The 25498-nt window shown below is 41.3% G+C and overlaps 1 protein-coding gene across 7 annotated transcripts in view; it reads left to right on the forward strand.

The window, feature by feature from the left end:
- The window catches only part of KLF7 (Kruppel like factor 7), a 94170-nt gene extending 70638 nt beyond the window's left edge, over nt 1-23532 (forward strand). For all 7 annotated transcript variants that reach the window (XM_033230533.1, XM_033230532.1, XM_033230534.1 and 4 more), the window contains 2 exons: nt 9936-10059; nt 17319-23532. In XM_033230533.1, the coding sequence (XP_033086424.1) occupies nt 9936-10059; nt 17319-17370 (176 nt within the window). In that variant the 3' untranslated portion in view covers nt 17371-23532. The remainder of the gene's footprint in view (nt 1-9935; nt 10060-17318) is intronic.
- The last annotated feature ends 1966 nt before the right edge of the window (nt 23533-25498 follow it).

Here is a 25498-nt window from a genome sequence, read left to right on the forward strand (position 1 = left end):
TCAAAACTTGAGAACATACAGCTTCAGGTGTAAGTGTTGTTGAGGTCTAAATTCTTAAGTGAGTTTACGGTCTCTTGAAAATTATAGTAATATCTAAACAGTTATGGGTTTTTGTTTTGCCTTGTGTTGGGGTGGTGGGGAGCAGTGGTGTTTGTTGGCTAAACCTCACTCAGCCACTCAGCCTACTGGAAACTACTAGAATACTGCATACATTTTTTTTTTTTTTTTTTTTTGAGAAGGAGTCTCGCTCTGTCGCCCAAGCTGGAGTGTAGTGGCCGGATCTCAGCTCACTGCAAGCTCCGCCTCCCGGGTTCACGCCATTCTCCTGCCTCAGCCTCCCGAGTAGCTGGGACTACAGGCGCCCACCACCTCGCCCGGTTTTTTTTTTTTTTGTACTTTTTTTAGTAGAGACAGGGTTTCACTGTGTTAGCCAGATGGTCTCGATCTCCTGACCTTGTGATCCGCCCGCCTCGGCCTCCCAGAGTGCTGGGATTACAGGCTTGAGCCACCGCGCCCGGCCAGTTTTTTGTATTCTTTAGTAGAGACGGGGTTTCACCGTATTAGCCAGGATGGTCTCGATCTCCTGACCTCGTGATCCGCCCGTCTCGGCCTCCCAAAGTGCTGGGATTACAGGCTTGAGCCACCGCGCCCGGCCAATACATTTTTAATTAAATAAAAAATAATGTATGCCATTCCTTGGCTTGTGAGAAACACAGTACAGTGTTTGAAAACACGTGTATTGGAATCACAAATTACACATTGCAAAAGCTCTTTAATTTTCAACAGCTAAATTTATTTCATCATCTGGGTTGGTAACTAATTTTCATGACCAACACAATCTCCAACATTTCAAACAAATTCACCGAGAATCTAACACTTTGTCTCGAAAGAAACATTTTAGAAAAAGTTAACAGTTGTTAAAAATGGCACATGACCCCAAAGGATTTCTTTAATCCTGTGTGTTTCCGTGACTGTGCTCCACGAGGCAGGTTGGGCTCCAGTTTAAGTCTTAGAGAGAAGCCCTGTGCCCTTGCCCTCGACATACAGGTGACAAAGTTCTCTGTTTCCACATCTCTCACTGGCTTCCTGTGTGTCTGTAAACTCCCTGTTGATATTACCACTATGAATAGCAACTTTAGTAACAAACACCGTTAATAACACTTTTTATTCATTTGGGACTTTGTAACTGACCCATCACTTTCAGGAACTAGGTTCTATCGAATCTTCATGACAATAGGGAAGTGGGATAGTTTTTTTTTTTTTTTTTTTTTAATTCTTTCCCCACACAGTTAAGAGCCATAAGTCCCCAAAGAAGTTATTAAATACCTTTACAAGGCCACACTGCTATTATATGGCAGAGCCAGAACTAGAATAATCTAATTTTTGATGCTGAGTTCCTTTTATTTCCCCACTACAGCAGTGGTTCTTGAGGTGTGGTTTCTGAAACAGCAGCATCAGCATCATCTGGGAATTCGTTAGAAAGCAGATTCTTGGACCCTCCTCTCGTGAATCAGACCTACTGAATCGGAACCTCTCAGGGTGGGGTTCACTAACCTGTGTTTTAAAACAAGCCCTTTTGGGAATTCTAATAAATTTGAAAACCACTGTGCTGGAGGACTGCTTATGGAAAGAGAGATGGATATAGGGGATGAGAACAATTTAAAGAGAAAAATTATTTTGTGTTTCTTAACGGCACTTTTATGGGTCCTGTATATAAATAAGAGTATTATCTGAGCATCTACTGTGTATAAAGTTTGTGCTAGCCACTGTGGATAAAGTGGAGAACAAGTCAAATGTGGCTCCTGCCCTCACAAAATTTACATCCTAGCCAGAGACTCCAAACATTCTATTAAGTTTATTATGCAAACATTCTATTAAGTTTGGGGGTGGGGTGGGGATCAGAGAAGGCTTCTTTGAGCCTTTTGGTTTAATGACTGTTTCTTAAAAGCACCAAGCTGCTTCTGCTCCTAGGGCCTTGGTACGTGCTGCTTTTTAAACCTACAGTGCTTTCTTCTCCCTGCACCTGGTTAACTCCTTCTCCTTCATATCTCGGCTTAAATGTCACTTCTTCAGATTCCTGAACCCATGCATAGAGATGCTAAAAACAGATTCTGATACAGAAGGTCTGAGATGGGAACTCGGAATCTGCGTGTTTAATAAGTGCCTCAGGTGATCGTGATGCAGCAACAGGGAGGAGATCCCTCGAAACAGAGAAGGGCTGCTGTTGGCATTTGGTGAGGCATTCAGGGTCTTGCACACAGCAAGGTTGATAGTAATAAGAATAAAAGTCAGGGGTGGAGAGGAGAGATTCCACAAAGGTGAAGTACTTGGACTTGTTTACTGAGCCCTTTCTTCCCTAGCTTTCTCACAGTTAAAAATAACTCTAAGATTTTGAGCCTGGGAGAGTGCTTCTACCATGGGTTGGAATGTAGAAAGGGGAACACTGGGATTCTAGGCTGTGGGCTGGACATGGAGAAGAATACAGGAAGGATGAGCTTTTAAGTTTGAGTCGATGGGGTTTCTACATAGAAAATATATTTTAAACCAGTGCTGTCCAAAATAGAAATACATGCAAGCCACATATGTAACTGTAAATTTTCTAGTAATCTCATTTTTTAAAACATTAAATAAAAGGTAAATTAATTTTAATATGTTTTACCTAAATTAATATATCTAAAATATAATCATTCCGCAGAAAATCAATATTTAAACAGTTATTAGTGAGAAATATTTTACATTCTTTTTTAATACTAATTCTTTGAGATCCAGTGTGTATTGTATGTTTCCAGGGTGTCTCATGCTAAATTTTCAGTGGTGAAAGTTAAATGCAGTTCTACCAAAATAACTGTGAAATATTTTTACACTGCTTCAATGTTTTAATCTTAATCTTAATTTTAATTAATTAAGGTTAAATTAAAAGTTCAGCTTTTTAGTTACCTCAGCAACGTTTCAAGCGCTTGTTGCCATGTGTGGCTAGTGGCTACTATATTGGACACAAATACAATTGTTGTCAACATTTGCAGGATTCAGTCAAAATCTTTTCTAACCTCTCTCCGTCTTCTGAAGTAGGAGCTGTACCTCGTTGAGGATGTGGTTTAAATTTTGGATTACAGATTTTTGAATAAACATTTTAAGATAGTGAGGAGTAAACCTAACCGAGGCCCAGTTACTGGTTTTTAGTTGTTCTAAGAATAAAAACAGGCCGGGCATAGTGGCTCACGCCTGTAATCCCAGCACTTTGGGATGCCGAGGTGGGTGATCACAAGGTCAGGAGATCGAGACCATCCTGGTTAACACGGTGAAACCCCGTCTCTACTAAAAATACAAAAAAATTAGCCAGGCATGGTGGCGGGCACCTCTAGTCCCAGCTACTCGGGAGGCTGAGGCAGGAGAATGACGTTAACCCGGGAGGCGGAGCTTGCAGTGAGCTGAGATCGCACCACTGCACTCCAGCCTGGGCGACAGAAAGAGACTCCGTCCCAAAAAAAAAAAAAAAGAATAAAAACAAATAGGGCAAATGTTTGCATGCTCTGTAAAGTGACTGGTGCACTGTGTAAACTCAGGTACTTGGACCCGACCTTTGGGTAAGGAAGTAATGGATGAATGAAAAAGCCACATGGATCATCAATGAGCATACATTTTGTTTTATGTTGTAGCTATTACAAATGTTTTGAGAATTCTAGAAAAGAAAGTCCTTGTTTTATTTTCCGTCAATCAGATACGCAAAAAACCTTGAAAAAAAATATTTAAGATCCAGCTGGAATCTAAGAGGGGCTCTGAGACAGTTTTCCAAAGCAGATTCAGTGACTTAGCATGGTTATTTTTTAGTTGCAGCAGCTACACCTTGAGAAGACATTGACAAGCTACGGAGTGAAGTTTATCGGTTACTCTGTTTACAGTGCTAAGAAAGCTTAGTGACACTTTCTCTACAATTTCTTTATTCTCCAGCTTGCTTAAATTCTCTAGTGCGACTGAGTGTGATGTGAAAGCAATTGATGGGTCTTCGCTGATTTATTCTAGATGTACTAGGCAGCAATATAAACCCACTGCAAAGTATTCCTCCTTTCCGGTTTTCTTTTCCATTTCCTGATCTGCAGAGTTTCCAAATTCTTAATCCAAGTCCTCAAGAGACCAGGACCTTGATATACCTAAATGTCTAGAACCACATTAAAAAATAAATAAATAAAAGGAAACAGGTAAAATTAGTCTTAACAGAAATCTAGGCATGTCAAAATCCTAATCTCTTTAGAACTTGGATTAAGAATTTGAAATTTTGTAGATGAGGAAATGAATGCAGAAAATTTGTATTAGTGAGTTTATTTTCAACAGATTTTAAACCTTGAGTGCAAGATTCTGCCATGTGTTCATATTTTATGCTATACTCTCTATCTTAAAGGCAAATTTATAGCACAGTACGTTTGACGTATCACTTATGCTGTCTCAAATACATCTTCAGAGATAAACATTACAAATGAGTTTCATAAAATGACGCACTTTGCTTCCCAGGGGGGATATTGCTCAGGAGACTAGGTTCCTATGTGTGAGATTAGGTTATAGGAAGTTTTCAGGATCCTCGTCTTTTAAGCTGTGGAAGATTGGGAAGAAGTAGAAGTGATATTTTTGATGGTAAAGGAAAACTTACCACATTTTAGTCCTTGTCAAAGAAGGATGTCAGATTTAAGCTACCAAGCAAACATTTCCACTCTTAAACCATTGAATATCTACAAAGTAAGGGATTGGAAATCACACAGGCTGTTCTGCCCCTCTAGGTGTACTCTCAGGTTTTTGTTGCAAAGCAGGATGCTTTGTTAAATTCACTTAATGTATTGGATAGGATTGAGCCAAGCACTGCTTTAGCACTGTTGGTATCACAGTGAACAAAATGGATGTCTGCATGCATCTTATGCTCTGGTGGGGGAAACAGACTATAATACACTCAAACAGTATGCAGTTTCGTTTCAACGTAATTAAGTGCTATGGAGAAAGTGACAGAATCTGTTGTTTTACAGAGGATAGTGAAGGAAGTTCTCTGAGAGGAGGAGACATTCAGGCAGAGACCTGAATGAAGTGAGGGAGCAAGTGTTCCAGGCAGAGCAAGGAGCCAATGCAAAGGCCTCAAGATGGGAGACTGCAGGCAGGGCAGCAATGTGGTGAATCGGGGAGGGGAGCGTAGGAGAGGATATTGGAGAGGTAGCCAGGAGCCAGATCATGTAGGCTATACTGTATAGCCTTGCTTGGCTTTTGACTTTTTTTCTGAGAACGATAGAAAGCCATTGGAACATTTACACTTTAATTTCATCTTAACCTTTTTTGGGTGAATGTCTTTGGCAGTCTGGCAAAACCTGTGGAACCCTTTGCAGAATAATGTTTTTAAATGCATAAAATCCAGTGGATGTCAAAGAGACCATTTATATGGAAATATATAGACTAAGGCCCCCTGTAAGAATCACTCATGCTCTGATTTACATTTTCAAAGGATTGCTTTGACTACTATAAATTGAATAGACTGTAGGAGCCATGAATGGAAGCCCTAAGACCAGTGAGATGGTGGGGCTGAGAGCAAAGCTATTTTTATTTATCGTACAGGGCAGTGGCCAAAAGTAGGGTTGTGCAACACAGTCTTTTTGAAGGCAAGAAGAAATATGTATGACTTCTATTTATATTTGATTTATTCTCATTTTTAATTGGTCTATTGAATATATATTTTATAATATCCTAATAGGACATTAGTACATCTGTATGATTCATGACTAAGCCTACATATATCATCGATGCATGCTCAAAAGGTATTTATGGCAGTGTTTTTTGATCAGTCAATTCTGATGATCACGATATAGGGAGAGTGACCCTGTAAGAAACTAACAAAATGCTACACTGGTTTAGACCACATTTCATTTCAGATGAATTTTGTGGGAGAACGCAAGTTCTTGACATAATTTAACCTATCTAAATGTCAGTCCTGTTTCTCAAGCACCCTTACCTCCCCTTACGAGCCCTCATCTGGCTATAAGTCTGTTTTTACCTGATGAGACTTACTCTCACCTCTGAGGTGGCATGTACTCCCCCAGGGAAACAAGTATCCTAGAGTTGTTGCATCCTAGGGTTTTTGCCCGACAGGGAAAGTGGTTCTTGATATTCACCCTGACATTTAGGAGGTCCTGAGGGTGTCCTCTGCCTCCAGCATTGTGAGCTGTGGGAGGTGTCTTTGCCTTCACTCACATGCCCTTCCTGTACTGGAGTCCTGGGTTTTTAAGTCTCTCTTCTATCTGTCTGTCTCACATAGACCACTCTTGGGCATTTTTGTTCACTCTAGAGGTGCAGTGAACTGAACAGTGTGCCTCATTCCAAGTGTGATACAGCATAGTGTTGTGCAAGGCCATGGCAGTTTCTGTTTTATACCCAGGAGAAGTATCTGGAGTCGAGGAAGAAGTATCTGGAGTGGAGGCAAGTGAAAGAAGGGAGAGTAAAATAGAAGAGCTGATCTTGCATGAAACCTGCTCCAGTACCACTGACGTGCAGTTTTCCTCTCTCTCGTAAAGCCTCTCTTTTTTCCTTTTGTAAAGAAAGAAATTCAGCCTTTGATGAAATGAGCAGAAATCTTCAGGTAGGCTTTTAAGGATGAAAACAAATGTATCATGGCTAGAGATATGTCCACCCCCCAAGATCAAGCTGTGGCTGTTGGTGTTCAGGGAGATGCAGTCTTGGCCATGCTGAAAATATTAACAGAAGAATTTCGCTGACCTGCCTTTCCAGTAGGAATTGGTTTACAGAGGTGGGTATAAAACCTGGAAACAAGGCCAGTCTAACTCCACAATTCCTGTGCCCTAAATATAAAGTCATATTCCCAATTATTTGTATTTTTTCTGCTTCTCTGATTTCTGAGTTCTGCCTTCAGGCACTGCTCCTTCATTGGGTGTTCTCGATTATTTTTAAATTTTTTATTAGTATTTGCAGGAATGGCAACTTGTCAGTAAACTAGCCAGATGGTGGGAAAATAGCTTGATAAATCACTATAATAGTAACATGGCTAAAATGTCAGGGCACAAAGGAGCCTGTCCTCAGTATTATTCTGAGTAGTGTTTGCCGCAAGCAGGAAACAATGTCAGGTGATAAGATTCAGAGCTAAGTCAAGCTATCTGCAGTTTCTCAATAGTGGACACAGCCACCAGGATGCTGAAATAGCTCCTGGGTTGGAGAGTTGGTTTGTACTGGGAAGTAACTAAGAGTTTAATCATTTTCTGGAAAATAACTACATCTTTGATATTATTTGTCAAAATGAAGCTAGTTAAAGGAATTCAGCAAGGGGAAAAGCAAACGGTTGAAATGGGAAAAAATGCCCAAAGACATCCACTTCAGTCTTCTTCATTGTATCTGCCCTTCCTGTGTCCTTCAGAATGTGGTTGCCTGTGATAGACAAGTCAGTTCGATTATGGGATTGATTCTGGGGACTAGATGTCTCTGGTTGTTGCTGTAGAATTTCATGGAATTTCCTCGGTGCCTCATTGCATTTGGGGTGTATTTGGTCCCCAAGGTTCCAGGAACCTCCAATTTTAATTACATTTGAAGGCCTTCATGGGCGGAGGGCACTTTGAATTTCCGAAGTGTTAGATGCCTCATTCTCCTTTTGTTGTTTGTGCCAGATTTCCTCTTGAAATAACAGAGCCTAGTGGGTGATCAGCAGCGTTAAATGCATGATGCTAACATGTCTGTCCTGCAGGGTACTGGGATCTCGTACTTCCCCTTCTGTGTCCTACTCATTCAGAATAGTCCTAAAAAACACTCCCTGTTTTGGATTCATTCTCCATCAATATAATGAGAAAATATTTAAAAGACTCTCTGTTTCTAATATTTCAGGTACCCAGAATGTCTCTAGACTTGGCTTTCTGGAGCCATGAGCTCTGAAGGCCTTTATTGACAGCAATTTCAGGCTTGTCTTCCTAATAACCTCTGTGAACACAGGCAGAGGAAAGGGAGTTGAGACAGGAACTGAGTACTGACTGCATGCAAGGCTGAACAAACGTTTCTTACACACAACTGATTGAAACCTCGCTATAAACATGGGTTTATTAATAAGCTCACCCTCGTTTAACAGACAAATATACTGAGTTCTAGAGTCTGGAACGAACGCAGCAAGATCCCAAGTATGCTGATTCCAAAGTTTATGTGGCACCTCCACTTGGCTACCTTTTCTTCAGCTAGCACATCTTTTCTAAACTTTTGGCTTAAAGGAGTCAGAAGATGAACTTTTAACACTGCTTAGTGATTCGTCCTCTTTTTTTCCTGTTTCCGAAACTGAATGGGTTTCCTCCTGTGCCTCCAGCCCTCCTTCATGTCCTCTTGGTTCCCTTTAAAAGAAATGCCTGTGTTTCTCGTTCCTCTTCTCTGTGGGTCTGACAAGAGCAGTGGCTCACTAGGGCACCAATTTAATGAAATAAAATTTTCAAGCATGTTTGGTTTGATTCTAGGTGATACAAATAAAGAATTGTGAATGCTTTGTAGTCAGGTTTAAAGGGAAGGGGAAAGGTGGAAAGAAGAAAGTAGGTCAAGTATAGTACCTGGGTAATGTCTCCTTCAGGGCTGCCTAGTAAAGATTTAGCTTTTAAAACTGGGGAAATAATAGGATGCCATAGTACTTTGGCACCTAGGTATCCTGAAATTTTGAGTTTGGCAGTTTTTCATGTTTATTAGTTATATGACTCTTACATATGCCAGACGTTGTTCTAATTAATATATAATATGCATGTGTGTTGATTTATCTTCTCTAAACCCTTTGAGGTACCTATTGTTATTATCTCTGAGAAAACAGAGACACATAGAGGTTTATTAACCTGCCCAAGGTCAGACAATTAAGGATAGAACTAGAAGCTGAGCTCAGGAAGTTTGGCTTCAAAGCTGTTAACCACGTACTAACCTGCCTCTCAGTGACAGGGCTCAGTAACTCAGCTTCATGATTTCACAGGTTTCCGAAGATCATTTTTCTTTTTAATTAGAACCAGTCCACCATACAGTTGGAATGGTAAATATTTGTCATGTTTGGTGACAGATGTGATGAGTTAAAAAAAGGTCTAAGGCAAAGTCATGTACTTTCTCTTACATATCCTTCCATCTGTATTTACTGTGTGAAAAGGTCACTTGAGCACAAGTGTTTGAATTTCATGCTTATAAGCAGCTTCCCCGTGGCTAAAACCTTGCTCTCCAAATTGATTTTTTAAATATTTTACAATAATACATATTATTCTCTAATAAGAACACTCTGCAGTTGTTAAGCTATGAGTTTCCTAACTCAGACTTTTGTGATAGTATTTTCCATAAATGCCAGGGATTGTCAAGTGATTTTTGTTTTACTCTCAAATTGTAGACCTTTCTCCTCATTGTCCATCCATCACATTTACTGGAAGGAACAGTGGCTCTGGGAGACCTAAGCTGTTTGCTTTGTCAGTCAGCTACCTGGCTGCAGCTTGTGGTAGGAGGGAAGGGGAGGGAGAAGACTAAAAAGCCTGAAATGGCAAATGACTGTAGGTTCTGAAGAAAAATAGAATTAGAAGCATTTGTGGTTCAGATGAAAATAGCACATTTCCTTTCTGCCTGGACTGTGGGGGTGAAAGTGCTCCGGGGAATAGAAAATAAATAAAAATTGATCCTTCACCAGTCAAAGGAAATGCTCTGACTCTGGGAACTGAAATGACAGCTCCAGATTTGAGGATCTGGTGAAACCACTTTTGAAGGTTAACAAAAAAGAAAACAAAAAACAAAACACCAGGAGACTTGGGAAAAAACCAGAAAAACCAAAAAACTGTGGTATACTGTGTTAGGAAATCTAGTCTTTCGATTTAAACAGCCCTTTCCCAGGCCTGACCAGCAGGTAGCACAGGCTGGTTGGGTGTAATCCCTTTTGTTCCTGCTGCTGACCATGGTCTTTCCATCTCTGCTTACAGGTGAGAAGCCTTACAAGTGCTCATGGGAGGGATGCGAGTGGCGTTTTGCACGAAGCGATGAGCTCACGAGGCACTACAGGAAACACACAGGTGCAAAGCCCTTCAAATGCAACCACTGCGACAGGTAAAGAGAAGTAGAAACTGATGGGCTAGGGAAGGGACGTGGGGAAGTGGGTTGGAGGGTGAGCTGCACCCATGTGCTTGGAGTTATCACAGGTCTGACTCACAGACATTTGGACCTGGTAATGCCTTTTACTTCTCCATGGGAGGACCAGTGAGAAGAGGGGGTGCCCTCTTGCATGAAATCAAGAGGTGGTGTGAATTCTTGGTTCAGTTACACAAGCATTTACTGAACACTAGCTTTAAGCCGGAAATGGTGTTAGTCACTGGGTATCAACAAGATGTGACAGATAACTTCAGTATAATATGAAAAGTAGTGAGACAGAGAATGGTCACCTGTAGAGACTTCTGATCTTTGTATCAACCTCAATACCACTTTCCCTCATCTATAGTAATAAGAAAGAGTAGAAAGCTTGTTTAATGGAAGGAAGGTTAGGGTTCCTATCACTGTAAGACTTTTCTCTGAACTATTATTGGAAAAGAATTGTACTGAAGAGAGTTCCCATTCTTTGGAGCCCAGATCATTCTTTCTTCCTTGAAAATAGGTACAAGGGTTCAAAAAATGACGAGGCTTTGAGAACTTCTCCTGTAATTCAATTTTAAGCCTTCTGCATTTGATAGTAGAAGAAAGAGCGCGTAGCAACAGATACTACCCAAGTAATAGTATCTGACAGCCCTGGCATTATCAACCAATAAACCCCAAAATGGAGACTCTGCAGGCCAAGGTGAAGGCAGGATTAGGTTTAGACATAATCAAATAATGGGCTTGCATCTGAGCGTGTTATCCTTCTAATCCTATTTCTGTGTTTAAAAGGAAGCTTAAGAAAATTAACCATCTTTTTAATGCAATACTAAAGGTCTCCGTTATGATGAGAAAAATGCTTCTAATACGATAAAAGCCCCTGAAAGCCTCAGGGTTCCCCAGCTTGCAGGATGGCAGCAGGGGCCTGGCTTTTCTTGGGAGGAAATGCGATCGCTTTTGCATCCTGCCTCCCCCAGTCCCTGTGTCCCACACCTCCCCCTCACCAGGCCTTCCTCTGTAGTAGTGTTTGTTTGGTGAATAGGGAAGAGGTGTCCAGACTGGTCATGCTGGCTTAGTGCTCCCTTAGGATGCTTATAAAGGAGCAGTTACGTTTTTCTTCCTTCTTTTTTTTTTTTTTCCTTCTTCCTGGGAAGCTATTTTCCTCTTATCTTCATTCTCTAAGTACTAAATAAAGACCCCATGCCTCCTGGAGCCCAGAGATAACCTCCCACCCCAGGGCTGAGGAAGTGTACTTCATGCAGTTTATTGTCTCCCATTCCCTTGGAACTCTGTTCTGCTACCCAAGAATACAAGTCATTGTTTCATTTCCATCCATTACCTAGAAGTCCTCCTGTATTTAGATGAATCAGCAGCTGTCTTCTACACGGTATGCTCCAGCAGAGTTTCTCCTTATTCCCCATCTTCCTTCTATTTCCATCTCAAGTTTCTCTGCTTTGTGCCTCTCTCACTCTGGCTAATAAAGAAGCCCTGCAGGTGGTGACTGTCCATAGTCTTTTGAAGGAGAGTGTTCTGTTATATCAACTGGGACCAAGATGAATGCTTTGTGAGTGGTCAGAGTGTGAGTGGTCAGAGTGTGATGGTAGCATGTACACACAAGTTGCCCAGCTCTGAAGGGTATGGAGGCTGTTACTTGGAGATTGTGAGCATTATGGGTTGCCATAATTCTTGGATGTGGACAAAGAGTTCTTATGGGGAAACTGCCAAAGTTCGTATTCCACTCTTCAAATCAACTGACTTATTGAGACATTTACAACCTTTCAGCAACTGATATATTTGGATTTAATCTGGTCTTTTGTATGATTTACGTGGAGAAATATTCCAAACCGATTGGTTATTTCATTGGAAGAGATGTCAGAGTTGGGTGATTTCATTAGTCTTTTGCTTTGTTTTCTTCATCAAAATCACTACAGTTTCTGGAGCTAGAAATTTGCTGAGCAGATGGTACAAATTCTGCGACATGGTATTTGTGGGAGATTGAGTAGATCAGCGTCCTGTGACACGGGCCAATAGTGCATTTTTGACAACATCAGAAATGAGAGTTTGTATTCTCATTAGTGTCTCATGACAGGCAGCACCTTGGCGTTTCAATTGCGGTGACTGTGCTAAGAATAGCCAGGTCTGGGAGACGACATGGGGAATTGGAGTGGTCCCAAAGCAGATGAAAGGAAAGCCTGGAGTGACCGGGAGTTTGCATTCCTTAGAAGATGTTTACCTTCAGAAACAGAGGGCATCTGTAGCCCTTGGCAGGACATGGCATCCTATTGGTACCGCAGTATATATGAGTGCACTGCCTCTTATCTCTTAAAATTTGAACAATCACACTGCCCTATTTAGAAGCTAAATAGGGTTTAGACTTCCTTTCCTTAAGCATGTACCAAATCTAACGTATGCTTTTATTTTGCCTATAGGGTAGTTTTAAAAAATTCATGACGTTTTTGGTTTGGTGGGGTTTTTTTTGTTGTTTTTTTTTTTTTTTGGCCAACATTTAAAATCGTTAAATGTCACACAAAAAAGTTTGTATTTCTTGCCTTGTCTGGAAAAATCAGATCTGGCCACAGTGGGCTCACATTCCCATGTGGCTGTAATTGGCTGGAGCTGAAGAGCAGTCATTACCCATTTGCCATAGCCATGTGATGACTATTTTTCCACTGTTCGAACCACTCCCTATGGCTCCACAACTCAAAGGCAAGCCATCGGTTGCCAAGTATTGTCCCGCTTTCTGTTGTTTCTTCTTACAAGAAGAGCTTTACTTCTTTGTATCCATGCCTTATTAGAAGTGGAAGCAGATAGCCCAAGAGTGCTGTGTTTCTTACAGTTGACCCACGACACTTACTTTATCTACCCGGCCTTACAGACATTGGGTTTTGTGACTTCTGGCTTCAGGTTTGGGTTAGGAAAGAAAGCACAGCAGTAGTGTCATTTCTTCACCATCTGACTGGACAGTGCAGCCCCGCTGAGTGACCAGTGGCTAGAGGGATAAGTGGTTTTTCAGCCCACAGAGTTGGAGGCTGCCGATGGTGGTAAACAGGGCTCAGTTTCCATCAGTGGTAACATGCAGGCCCTCATTCTATCGACTGACTCGATGCAGTTATAATCCAGGGAGAACGCTACTAGCGTAGTACATTCCAGATCTTGGGCAGTTTAGAGGGTGCATTTTGATCTTTATGTCAGCCCACTTATAAGTGGTAAGAAATACCAGCCCATATCTTAGCCCCTTGGTCACCTAGGAGACTGCTGTTGACTTAATCCCTATGTGACTTTAGTTTGCCTTTTTCCTTTTTTTTTTTGTTTTTTGTTTTTTTTCATTTGAGACAGAGTCTCGCTTTGTCACCTAGGCTGGAGTGCAGTGGTGCGATCTCGGCTCACTGCAGCCTCTGCCTCCAGGGTTCAAGCAATTCTCCTGCCTCAGCCTCCCGAGAAGCTGGGATTACAGGTACCCGCCAGCACACCTGGCTCATTTTGTATTTTTAGTAGAGACAGAGTTTTGGCGTGTTGGTCAGGCTGGTCTTGAACTCCTGACCTCAGGTGATCCACCCATCTCGGCCTCCCAAAGTGCTAGGATTACAGGTGCGAGCCACCACACCCAGCCTAGTGTGCCTTTTTCATAAACGAGAGAAGTGACTGTGGGGTTAACTAGTTCTCCATTATGCATGAATTTCAATCATGAAGGACCTTCTTATTTAAGGTTACTTGGCTGCTGTAAAGTTATGAATATTCTCTAGGGATATATTACCCTTAAAACTATTTGATTCTGTACTTCTACATGCCAAGTTTATCTTTTACCTTTTACTATTCCTATGTGGAATTCAGTAAGTATAAATTAATAAGTGTAAATTAATCATGACTAAGTACCTTACTGGGGTATTGAATTTAAATAAAAACCTCAATAGTAAGGGACCTGGTCTAATCTTAAGCATCATACATTTTTTGGGAATTTGAACAAATAATGATGCTCATTTGATTGAGTAGGGGTGCAGTTCCATTTCCTACCATGTTAAAGATTTGGTTTTCTTTTTTCCACTTTTTTTCCCCTGAATTTGAAGGATAAAGGGAGAAGTTTATACATATATTGCGAAATACCCAGTAATTGGTAAAGGCAGAAACAAAGCCGAGCACATACATTACTGAATGGTTCTTTCAAATAAAGCTCTGTATTAAGAATACTAATTTCCCGAGCGTTCCCAGGATATAGAAAGGAAAGGAAAGGGGTTTCCCACTGCCAGGCCCTGCCTTCACTCCTTTCCATCTCAAATCCCTGCATTTCTCTTGGACAGGCAGGCTCCTGGGTGTCTGTGTTGTTGCTTCTCACAGGTACGTCCTCCTCAGGCCTGACCAGCTTAACCTCAGGATTAATTTTCTAGTTGCTGCCTTGACCACTTGCCACAAATTTAGTATCAGGTTTATTTACTTTTCAAGTTTATGATCTTACATTTCTGTAGGTTAGAAACTTCTAGGTTAGAAGTCCAACAAAGGTCTCACTGGGCTAAACTCAAGATTTTGGCAGAGCTGCATTTTTTTCTGGAGGCTCTAGAGGAGTATCCATTTCCTTTCCTTTTCCAACTTCTAGAAGCTGCCCACATTCCTTGGCTCATGATGCCATTCCTCCATCATTAAAGCTATTGAGTCCTTCTCATGCTGACATCTCTCTGGTTCTCTCTTTCAATTCCTTCTCCCACTTTTAAGAACCCTTGTGACAGCATTGAGCCCACCCAGACAGTCCAGAATAATCTCCCTGTTTAATGTCAGCTGATTCATAAATTAATTCCATTCACAGCTTTAATTCTTTATCATGTAACCACACATAGTCCCAGTGTCTGGGCATGAAGTGTAGACATTTTGGAGGGAGCATCATTCTACCTACCAGAAGCTCCTTAAATTGACAGCCCAGTCCTCTCTTCTTCTCAGTGTGGTTAAGCAGATGTGACTGAGAGTGTGGGCTCTAGCGTCAGACTACCTGTGTTCAAATCCTCTTTCTGATGAATATTTTATCTGGTAGTGGAAATAAGAATGGTACCTTCTTTATAGGGATCTTATAAGGATGTTACATTTAAAAAAGAAATACCTACAAACAGAATGTCCTAACTTGGATCTTCTTTCTCCAGGTTGTTGGGATAAAAGAAGGAGGGAAAGAGAGAAAAAGAGGGAAGAAGGAAGGCAGGGAGGAAGAGAGGGAGGGAGGGAAAGAGAACAGACAGTGGGCAATACTGAGTTGTACCCTCGGGACAAGACAGAATTATGCCAGTTAGATGCTAAATTCCCTGCAGGCTATGTTGCTTTTCCTGTGTACCAGTGACACAGAGTACTAGTTTTTAAAGAAAACTTAGTGACACTCTTTTATAGCAAACCAAACCCCCTTTAGAGGCATCTCTAAGGGATTATCTAAATACCTTTCTCATACAAAGTCAGGGCTGGAAGTACGTGGGTATAATTGGAATTGTTATTATGCAGCATGTTATTGGATTAGATTGTTTTCTGTTGTACTTTTCCCATTTTTATGTGGTTTTTGTTTTACCCTTGTCCCATTTCACCTCATTCCCTTGGAGTTCTATCCTACACATGTACCTATTTAAGGAATGGACACAAACAGGGGGTGTGGAGAATGTTGCGGTCAAGGGAAAGGGTGGATATTTTTTGTTTGTTTTAAGAATGAACAAACATAGGGAAATCCTGCCCTGAACAGGAAACCCTGCTAACCTGAACAGTGTAGCTTGCTAACATTCTGACAGGAGTTTTGGACTGTAGGGGTGTCTCAGGCTTCAGGGAGCCTGGGAACTTTCTCATAGGTAAGAAAGCAGCTAGTTTCAGGCAAATGATCCAGGGGGAAAGCATACACTCAGAGCTCAGAATGACTGCTGTCATATAGGCTGACTTCACTGAGATTTCATTCAGAACCTGAGATTGAAGCCTACAGGTATTTGGAAACACCCATACTATTCGTTAAAACATACAGAAACCTGACTTAGACTGCAGTTAGCCTCCAAGGGTATTTATGAGCTCAGGTAACTGAGAAGAGCAGAATTAGATTTGTCCTTAGGCTTTGTTGGATCCAGCTTCTCTGATATTATCATCAGGACTCTTTCTATCCCCCAGATCCCTTTTTTCACTGTTGACTTCATTCTCAAGCAAACTCTTTCCCACAATGGCAGTATAGACCCCAGTCACTCCAGGATGCCAGTGGAAAGAGAGCCTCTCTCTTCCAATAATTTCAGCAGTTGTCCCAGGGCTGGTTCTCATTGACTTTTACAGGTCACATGACTGTTGCTTAGCAGAGTACTGTGGCCACAACTTCAGCCTCACACAAATGAGAATGCAGAAGGGTTTCTACCCAAGCGAATATCAAATAGCTGGTGTTAGAGGAACGAGGAAAGAAGATGACCACTGGATCCACTCTGACATGAAGAAGGCACTCAATTATGGGCCTTAGGTTCCAAGAAACACCTTAGCCTCAGTTTCCTTCACCTCCCTCCCTTCCGCCCCCAACACACACACACAAAGGGTGAGAATACCTAGATGGAGATAGAGGGTTGGTGAGGATGGTGTGATATTGGGAAAACCCTTAGCTCAGTGCCTACATACTGTAACATACTCAGTAACTGTGAGCACCCTTCATTCTTTTTTTTTTCTTTGTGACTTGAATATAGAATGTCTGATAAGCCTGTAAGTAGTATCACAAGCAGTATTTCTAGGCTTTCATTGTAAAGCTTAGGATTGAAATCTGGGTGTTGAAATTTCAGAGTTCTACCGTTTGATGATACAGACTAATTATTCTTTATTATATTTACAGTATGCAGGCATGACATGGGTTTCAAAAGCACTTTCCCATTCTTTTCTTCTTTAATAATCACAATTATGATCCTAACAGTTAACATGCACTGAGATCCTACAATGTGCCAGGCGGTATTCTAAGTACCTTGCATGGATCATCTCATTTAATCCTCACAACCCACCTATGAGATAAAGGCTGTAATTATCCCCACTCTACTGAGGAGGAATTACAGTACAGAGAGGTTAATGTACTCAGAGTCACACAGCTATTGGAAGAGATGGGATTTAAACCCAAGCATTCTGCCCCTTAAACTTACCTTCCCAACACATGGCCCTGTTTCCTCAATGCATGTACGCTGTCTGTTTAAAGTAAGGGAAATCATTTCCTAAGGAGTGATGCAAGTCAAGCTGTTTGCTGGGAGCTCTCTAATATCCTTGTTGTTTATATCTCCTAGGTGTTTTTCCAGGTCTGACCATCTTGCCCTCCACATGAAGAGACATATCTAAAAGACCGAAAGGCCAGAGTTGCCGTGGCATCCGCTAGTGTCTAAAGGAAACGGGCACGCCATGAGGCAGGGGGCTGGACTTCAGGCGGGGACCCATTGCCTCGCAGAAGAAAGTTCTCACTTATAAACCTCTGTACACACACACACATACATACACACTCACAGACCCACACACATACACACTGTCATGCACTCAACTATATTTAAAATGTATACGTCTATTCTTTATGCCTTGCCCTAGCCAGATGGAAGAAGATGAAGAAGGAAACCAGGTGAACTCAGCAAGGCAGACTGGCTGCTTACTTCAGCACTATTGGAATTATTTCCCGCTGTTGCCAATGGAAATCAAAGAAAATGGATGTGACATCTCTGCAGGTGGACGGCAGTCCGAGGGGCTTATTTAACTTGCTTCTCAGTGCAACTTGATAGGAGAATCCAGCATCTTAAAGTCGCATATGTGTAGCACTAATGTTTCTTTTTAAATAGTTGGGGGAAAATGACCTAGAAAACCAAATTGCAGTTTGGTAGCCAAAATTAACTCTTGGTTTATTTGTCCTTTGTGTGTGAAAAGTCCTACTATTCCGTGCGTCAGACTTCCTCACAGAACTGTTGACTGGTTTTGGTTCTTCTTAGTACTATTGAGATCTTTCGCGTCGATCCCAACGGCCTTAGCGGCGGCAGACTCTGGAATAACACCTTACACCTTTCTGGCCTGCATTTCTGTAGACTTCACTCTCAAGGGAGGAGTTTTCTTTTCTTACTTTTTGACTCTTGCACACCATATGCACTAGGGATTCTGGAAACTTCTAGCATGACTGCAAAGTGGCCAAGAGAATAAAGTCCTTGATGATAAATCACAGTATATCCCTTGAGCCTCACCTTATTGCCAGTGCTAGATTTTTTCTTTTTAATCTCTCCATTTTTGCTAACGAAAACTTGAAAAGCTTATTTGGAAGCTTAAATGTTTTATCTTTTCTCCATGGACTAAACTTCTCCAGGACTCTCTCGGCACCTGGATGTCCAGCTCTCGAAGCAGCCAATCAGATGGGACATCACAGTTCTCTCATCCTCCTTGAGGCATGATGACCTCAGCTCATAGTGATCAACCGTTGTGCTGTGTGTCATTGCTACCCTATAACCAGTTACAGCATAGATGTCGCTAGTCTCAGAGGGCAGCTGCGTATTTAATTTAACTCTGGTTTATGACCTGACAAAAAGCCAAAAATATCACTCTTTCCAGGAGTGGGGAAAACTGAGGATGCCTCCCAAGTCTAGTGGCTTCACAAAAGATCATCCTATCTTCTCTCTCATGCCCACTGAGCTCCTGTTCCCCGACTTGTTACAATACACAATTTAAAATGCCATTGTGGGAGTGAAGGGTTGACATTTAAGGAAAAGGTTGAGGTGTTTCTCTCATGGGCTGTCTAAAAGGAGAGACACGTTTCTTTCTTTCTTTCTTTCTTTTTGGCTAGGCCCACCATGACTTGTGACCGAGAACCCCCAGGATTAACAGAGGCCTCACATTTACTCTGCAGGCTGACTCCAAAGGAGTCTACAGTCCTTACTTGTCATACCACACACACACATCCAATACTGGTCTCTACCCGCATTCCTAGCTAGCTGGCACAGGCCTCAACTCCAAAGACTGCCTTTAGGACCATCAAATGGCCTATGCAAGCAAGCGGGGTGGTTATTAGGACAGATTGTATATTTTGTATATTCTGGGACCATCCCTTCAAGACACGTCTATAAAACAAAATGGCGCTTGGTCCACACACGGTTGCTGCTCCCTCCTACCAGCTGGCTCCCCTCCTGTCCTCCTTTGACTGTTTGACTCATTGACTGTTAAAATGCCACCCCATACATATTTGGGATGCAAAACTGAAGTCAAAAGGAAATAATAATATAAGAAACACAAATACATATATGACAGCAACCTTCAAGATCTGGGTTTTCAGCTTTCTGCAACCTTTTGTTTTCACTGAAATGTTGAAACTACTCGTCTGAGGGCAAAGGAACCTCCTCACAAACGCTGTAGCTGCCAATTGGACACTTGGGGCATTTCAAGGTCTGGCCCTAAGAATTTACTTTCTCCTTTTCCTTTTTTCTATTTAGACCAAAAACAAAAAAAACAAAAAAACAAAAACAAAACAAAAAAACGAAAAAAAAAAAAAACAAACAGAAAATAATACAAAACAAAAAAAAAAAATAAAAGAAAAAACACCTGTTAACACACACACACACACACACACACAAAATCTGTCCATTTGCCGGAGGCAATTAAATGTATGTTAGTTGGAGGGTATTAAAAAAAAAATCAGTTTTATTCCAAAGATTTAAAACTAGACATGACTTAAAAACAATTTCTGGAGCACTGCTTGCTGACAATCTCGTAGTTCTCTACTGCATTTGAGTGCATTTTGTGGCCAGTCCATCAGGGCATACCATGGGATTATATTTGAATGTGTGGTACATCCTTCCTGGATGAAGGATGTGTGAGGGACCTTGAACCTCAGCTGTATTAAACTGTAGCGCCTCCAGTCAGTGCACTAGATGAAACTTTTAGACACCCTGAATTCTGTTGGTTCCTTTCTTTTCCTTTATGTAGCAGCCTCCAGCATGATTGCACGCACACGCCAGTGATGGCATTAAGCCATGGCCACCATGATTTGCAAATGTTCTCTCCCAAGCTGGAGCTGCTCTTGCCTCTCGAAATGCTATTATTAAGGGTTTATAATACTTAATTTAATTTTCGAACTGACCAATGCAAGGCTCTATTAAAAAGAAAGTTTAAAAAATGCAAAAGAGTAATCATTGCTTGTTTGCTCCCTATTGTCATCTGTGGTCTCATTTGAATGTGGCAGAACAAAGGCCCTTTGGTCCTCATCAGTGTCTGAAATGTTCAGTAATTTCTCTCTCTTTTGTATCAGTGAGGTCCTTTGTAATCTGCTCCTGACCTTTCTTGGAGCAGGGTGCATTGACACTCAATGGTGGTGCTTGCTTGCTTCGGAGTCATTTGTTGACTGTGAGAGTTGGCCTAAGAATTTGGTGGGTGCTACGTGGATGGCTTTGAAACTGTTCTTCTTTAGCCCAGTTGACACCCGTGAATGATGACCAGTCCTGATCATTTGGAAATGAATTTGTAATAAAATGTCCATCACCTCTGCAGTGGCAGAGATGATTGCTAAGAGCCTCTAAAGTGACCAGGTTTTCCAAGAAATAACCTGAAGATGTTTTGCTCCCAAGAGGACTGGTATTTAAAACAGTGCATTAATGGACATTTGAAACACATTAAACCCCTTTCTCATCTCAATTGTTATCTCCTAACACTCCAGGGGATCCCAAGTTTGAAAGGAAAAACCGGTTCTGGTGTTTCTGGTGGTGTCCTAACAAGCATGCTTTTATCCAGGGTTCAGAGTTGGACATGTAGAAAAAGAGTTTCTAAGCCACTGACAATTTTTTTTTTTTTTTTTTTTGTAATTTCAAATTATACTTCTTTCTCCTACCACATGGCTGTAAGTCATAGACATGGAAACCTGAAATTAGAATGCTGCTCCTAGCTACTGGCCTTCTGCCCCACCTGTGGTTAATGGCTCAGCTCAGTGCCTGGTGGTAATGAGTATTATGTCCAGAAAAAAGAGATGTTCAGATTCCATGACAAAGCTGCATTTTTGTAAAAATATTGGAGACCCCAAAATGAACTTCATGCTGACCATTTCCTCCTCTCTGTGTGCTTTCCCTTGCAAAGCCCTTCAAATATCCTCTTCACTCGACGCCATCTCCTCTCCACCTGCACCTCTTGTGCCCTTTGTACATCTTTGATTGCCTGATGATAACAGGGTAAAAGGACAGCCAACCTCATGCCTGATTAGCAGAACCGAATCCTAGTTTTAAAAAATCTTCTCTGGCTTCAGAGAAGATTTTATAAGGACTTGTGTTTGGGATAAGCTTTCCAGATTATCCATGTCTGTTTGCATCAAAGGGGAAAGAAATGGGGCTTTCGGATGGCTCTTCCAGTGCATTCGGAACATTGCCTCTTGCCTTCATTCCTGCATTTTATGGCAAAGCCAAAAGAAAGAAACTCAAGTTGCAAGAACAAAACCCAATGACTAGTTTTGACGGTTCGAAATGATTTCCTTTATGGAAGTCACTTCATAAAATGTTAAATAAAAAGTGGGGAAGTGCTTTTGTCTTCTCTTTTGCATGAGTTGCTTTTAGGAGCAGGAAGAAGGTAGGCAAAGTAAGATAAAGATGCAACACATTTAACTACAAAAATCAGATTCATTTTTTAGTTTATTGTAATTTTTTTGAAATCAGGAGGGCCAGCATTTCTGGCTGCAATTTTGCACCCAGAACATTGCCAAAATGAACATTCAGTAAGTAGAACCTGATTGAAATTTATTCCTGGAAGCTTTCCTTTGCATTTTGGGGAAATGGCCGCCTGCCAAGCGCAAGAGTTGAGGGGCAGGAGGGGAGGACTCAAATTCTGGGTGTCTGGATTAAATTTCGGTGAACATGGTGATATCTCAGTTTGAAAACTAGAGGGCCTATCCTGAGTATACATCAATGTCTCTTTGATGGCCTACTTTCCTCAATGAGGATCTTTGGGAATACTTGAGATGGAACAACAGAAACGTGTGAAAGGAAGCATAAACTTCTTGTAAATAACGTGACCTCCCATGACGAACTGCCTGAGGCTTCAGGGTTTTTTCTTGCTTTTAACACTCTTAAATCTCCTCTGTTGGTTCCTAATAGATCCCAGAAAAGGGAAAAATAAAGCTGCAATTAACTTTCTTATGTGCATCCTTCCAATATAGTACTGTATTCTTCAGGTGTTTTGCATTTAACATTAAAGTCCTCGGGAAACAGTGTCAAAAACAGAGAGAAATCCTGGGCCATCACTTCACAAATATCCCAAACGAGATATTCTTTTCAAACAGGGCTCCCTCTCAGTGGTCATGAGGGAAGGTTAATACGTTCTTTGTTGGGGACTGTTTATACAATTTTTTTTCAACTGTGAGCTTTGGAATCGTAACTTGCTGTGAGTCCAGCTTCTGTCTACTGCCATAAGATGGACCCCACGTCAGCATAATGAGGGTGGTATATATGCTCGCACCTAGACATGTGCATATGTACCTGTCGTACCTTCACGGAAGGAAAACAGGCTACTGACGTTTCGGAGGAGTAGCCACCAGTGCCTAATATCTTTTGGGGGGGATGGATGCTTATAATTGCCAGTATATCGAAACCACACTGGGAGTTCCACATAGCGGGGAGGGGTTGGGGGTGGGCAGAGGGGACATTTTAAACCTAGGCCTTTGGACTGGAGGCAGAATGATTTCTGCAAACCTAGGTCCTGAAGGCTTTGGGGCTTATTGGCTGGTTCTCAACCTTTTTGTTTTTTCTTCCCAGCATGCATTTCCTATCTAAACCCAGACTTAGTTTAATTTCCTTGTCTTTCACTTCTGCTTCATTCCAGGGAGGAAAAATACACCTGTTAATGGCCAAGATCTCCTTGCTAACACAGAGGCAAAAATAAATGTCTAATGTTTTTGAAGCCTCCCCTTCCTTTCCACAAGCCCTCGCCCGCCCCCGCATCAAGCTCCTTCTCCCACTTCCTTCTCCCACACAACTTCCCAGTCACCACAACTTTTCTTTCAAATCTCTATTATCCTCTTAACAGTTGCTTGAATAACTTTATTTTTGCACTATACATTTTCTTTTTGCCAGATGTGTCTAACAAGTGTGTTTGGAGAGACCTACTCCCAGCCCCCTCTCCTTCCCCGCCTCCCCCCGTCACATTCTCTCAGGCCTTCTCTGGTATTTATAATATATCACAGAAGTACCCAGTCTTATAGCCCTCGGTTATGCCTTTTTTTGACATTTTATTTTTTTTAAGCTTTTTATATATATATATAAATATATTACTTTGTCAAGTTTTTTTGCTGTACAAAAGTCTTAAGATTTAAAACTATTATTTGTATTATATGATGGTGGTATGTTAATGTTACAAAATTATTAATGAAGAAAAAATTTATTTTTGTTACTGGTCTGTTTCATAATTCTTTTTTAAATTGGTATATTGTAAGATATCTATGCAAAAAATGTTCTGTGACGCATTTTTATTTAAGAATGTAATATGTGTAATAAACAGTAGAATGTGTTTGGCCTTGGAATGCGTTACTGTATTTCTCCTTAGCTTGTTTCACTGGGGAGAAAAATCTTCAAAAGACGCAAGTGGGTACTTACAGACTTTGTGAAAGTTTTCTTTCTTGGAGAAAGGGAAAGCAAAAGGTTGTATTAGGTTATCTTCGTTTAGGAAGTTGTGTGTGTGTGTGTGTGTGTGTGTGCACGTATGTGTGTATTTTATAGTTGCACTGAGGTAGCTCAATGCCTAAATAAGAAGGGTCATTGAGTTTATTTCTTCAAGAGGAAAAAGGGAGCCAGTTGTTGGAGGTTATGAAAAGCAATATTTTAGAATGAGATAGATTACAAGATGTTATTTGTTTAGGGGGTTGGGAGAGGCTTATTGAAAGCAGTTTATTTGGTGAGCAAAGGAGGCAGTTTGTTCTGTGATGGTGTTTCATAGGAACCTATTGGGAAAGGATATTTGAAGTAGTTTGTGAAGGAAGGAGGAAGGGGAAAGATCAGAGGGAATAATTTAGGTGAGGGGTAGGGAGCAGTAAAATGGCAGGAGATGGTTAGAGTGGGGAGGAAATGGGTAACCGGAAGCCAGGAAATCCCGCTGGCTGTGGAGAGTACAAAAAAGTAGATGGAAATACAAGCAGCTTCAGACCCAGAGAAGAGAGGGAGATGAAAGCCCCAGGGAAAATTCTCAGAACTGAAAAGAAAATTACTAAAATCTCTGCCACATACTTGACTTCCAGGAAAGAGCATCACCAGTGAGGAGGAAGGTAGAGAACCCAGCTGGTGGTGTCGCCTCAGCATCCCGAGCTCAGCGATTCCCCAAGAGAAGTGGTGTCATTCACAGGAAACAACAGTAAAACACATTTGTCACATGGGACACAGCACTAATCAAGCTTTCTTTGCAGTCTTTGGACTTACAGAAGTGGATACAATGGTGAATAACCTCTATCCCTAATCAAATGAATCTGACAAGAAACTTTTCAATAAATGTTTACTTTAGAAACCATGGCTAGTGTGACTGAACTTGCTGCATGGATACACACATTTCTCATGTCCCTGAACAGGAAACAGGTGTCAGGAGTGTGACAGCGGGTTTGGAAGGGAAGCTGAGTGATCATGTTCTTGCTCTCATAAAACTCAAGGTGAGAACAGTAGGTGCTGCAGGGGCTGGGAAAATGGTTTTGAAGTGTTAAGCATCAGCTGCCACATCTCCCGAACAGGCAAGTGAGGTGGGCAACACGGCAGCCCAAAGCTGACTGACAAGAAACCACATGATGTAGTGGGGAAAGCACAGCCCCTGGAGTCTGAAGACCTGCCTCCTACTCCCTGTGTTTTCAGTAGCTCTGGGACTAGATGAGTAATTTAATTCTGATAACCAAAATCATTTACCTGGAAATTTCTCTGAGTGAGGAAGGATAAGATAGCTTGGCAATATTACCTAGAGGAAGGCTTATTATTCCACTTCCCTGACTTACAAAAAGATGTCAAATTGAACATTTTAGGTGAAGGACAAATTGCACTGTACTGAAATGTTCAGACGAGAGGGTGGTAAGTCTAATCTATCTGCCATAAGGAAATGAGATGGTTTACATAAGTGAATATGCTAAAAGACTTAAGCTTACATATTTAGAAATGAAATTTTTGCTTAAGATTGGACTAAATATATATATTGCCCACTTTACAACCTTTTTGAGCATCCATTTTTACAATATAATATAAATTCAGGGATGACTCCAGACTGTGGGGTTGCTTGCCCTGGCACAAAATGACTTTATACTTTATATTGAGTGATTCTACTTTCTCTTCTGTGTTCTCCCTATTTAGAAGTTGCAAGTTCTTTGTGTGTCATCTTCTAGAAATATTTATCTCCTAGTCAACTAGACGATCAAATAGGCAAGCTTGGTAACAAGAATTCTTAAGTGCAAAAACAACTATAATTTGAATCCAACAGGCGGAAGTCTGAAAGTGTAACCTGGATGTCC

Source organism: Trachypithecus francoisi, unplaced genomic scaffold (genome assembly GCF_009764315.1).
Source record: "Trachypithecus francoisi isolate TF-2019V2 unplaced genomic scaffold, Tfra_2.0 Lachesis_group13, whole genome shotgun sequence".
In the NCBI taxonomy this organism is placed as follows: domain Eukaryota; kingdom Metazoa; phylum Chordata; class Mammalia; order Primates; family Cercopithecidae; genus Trachypithecus; species Trachypithecus francoisi.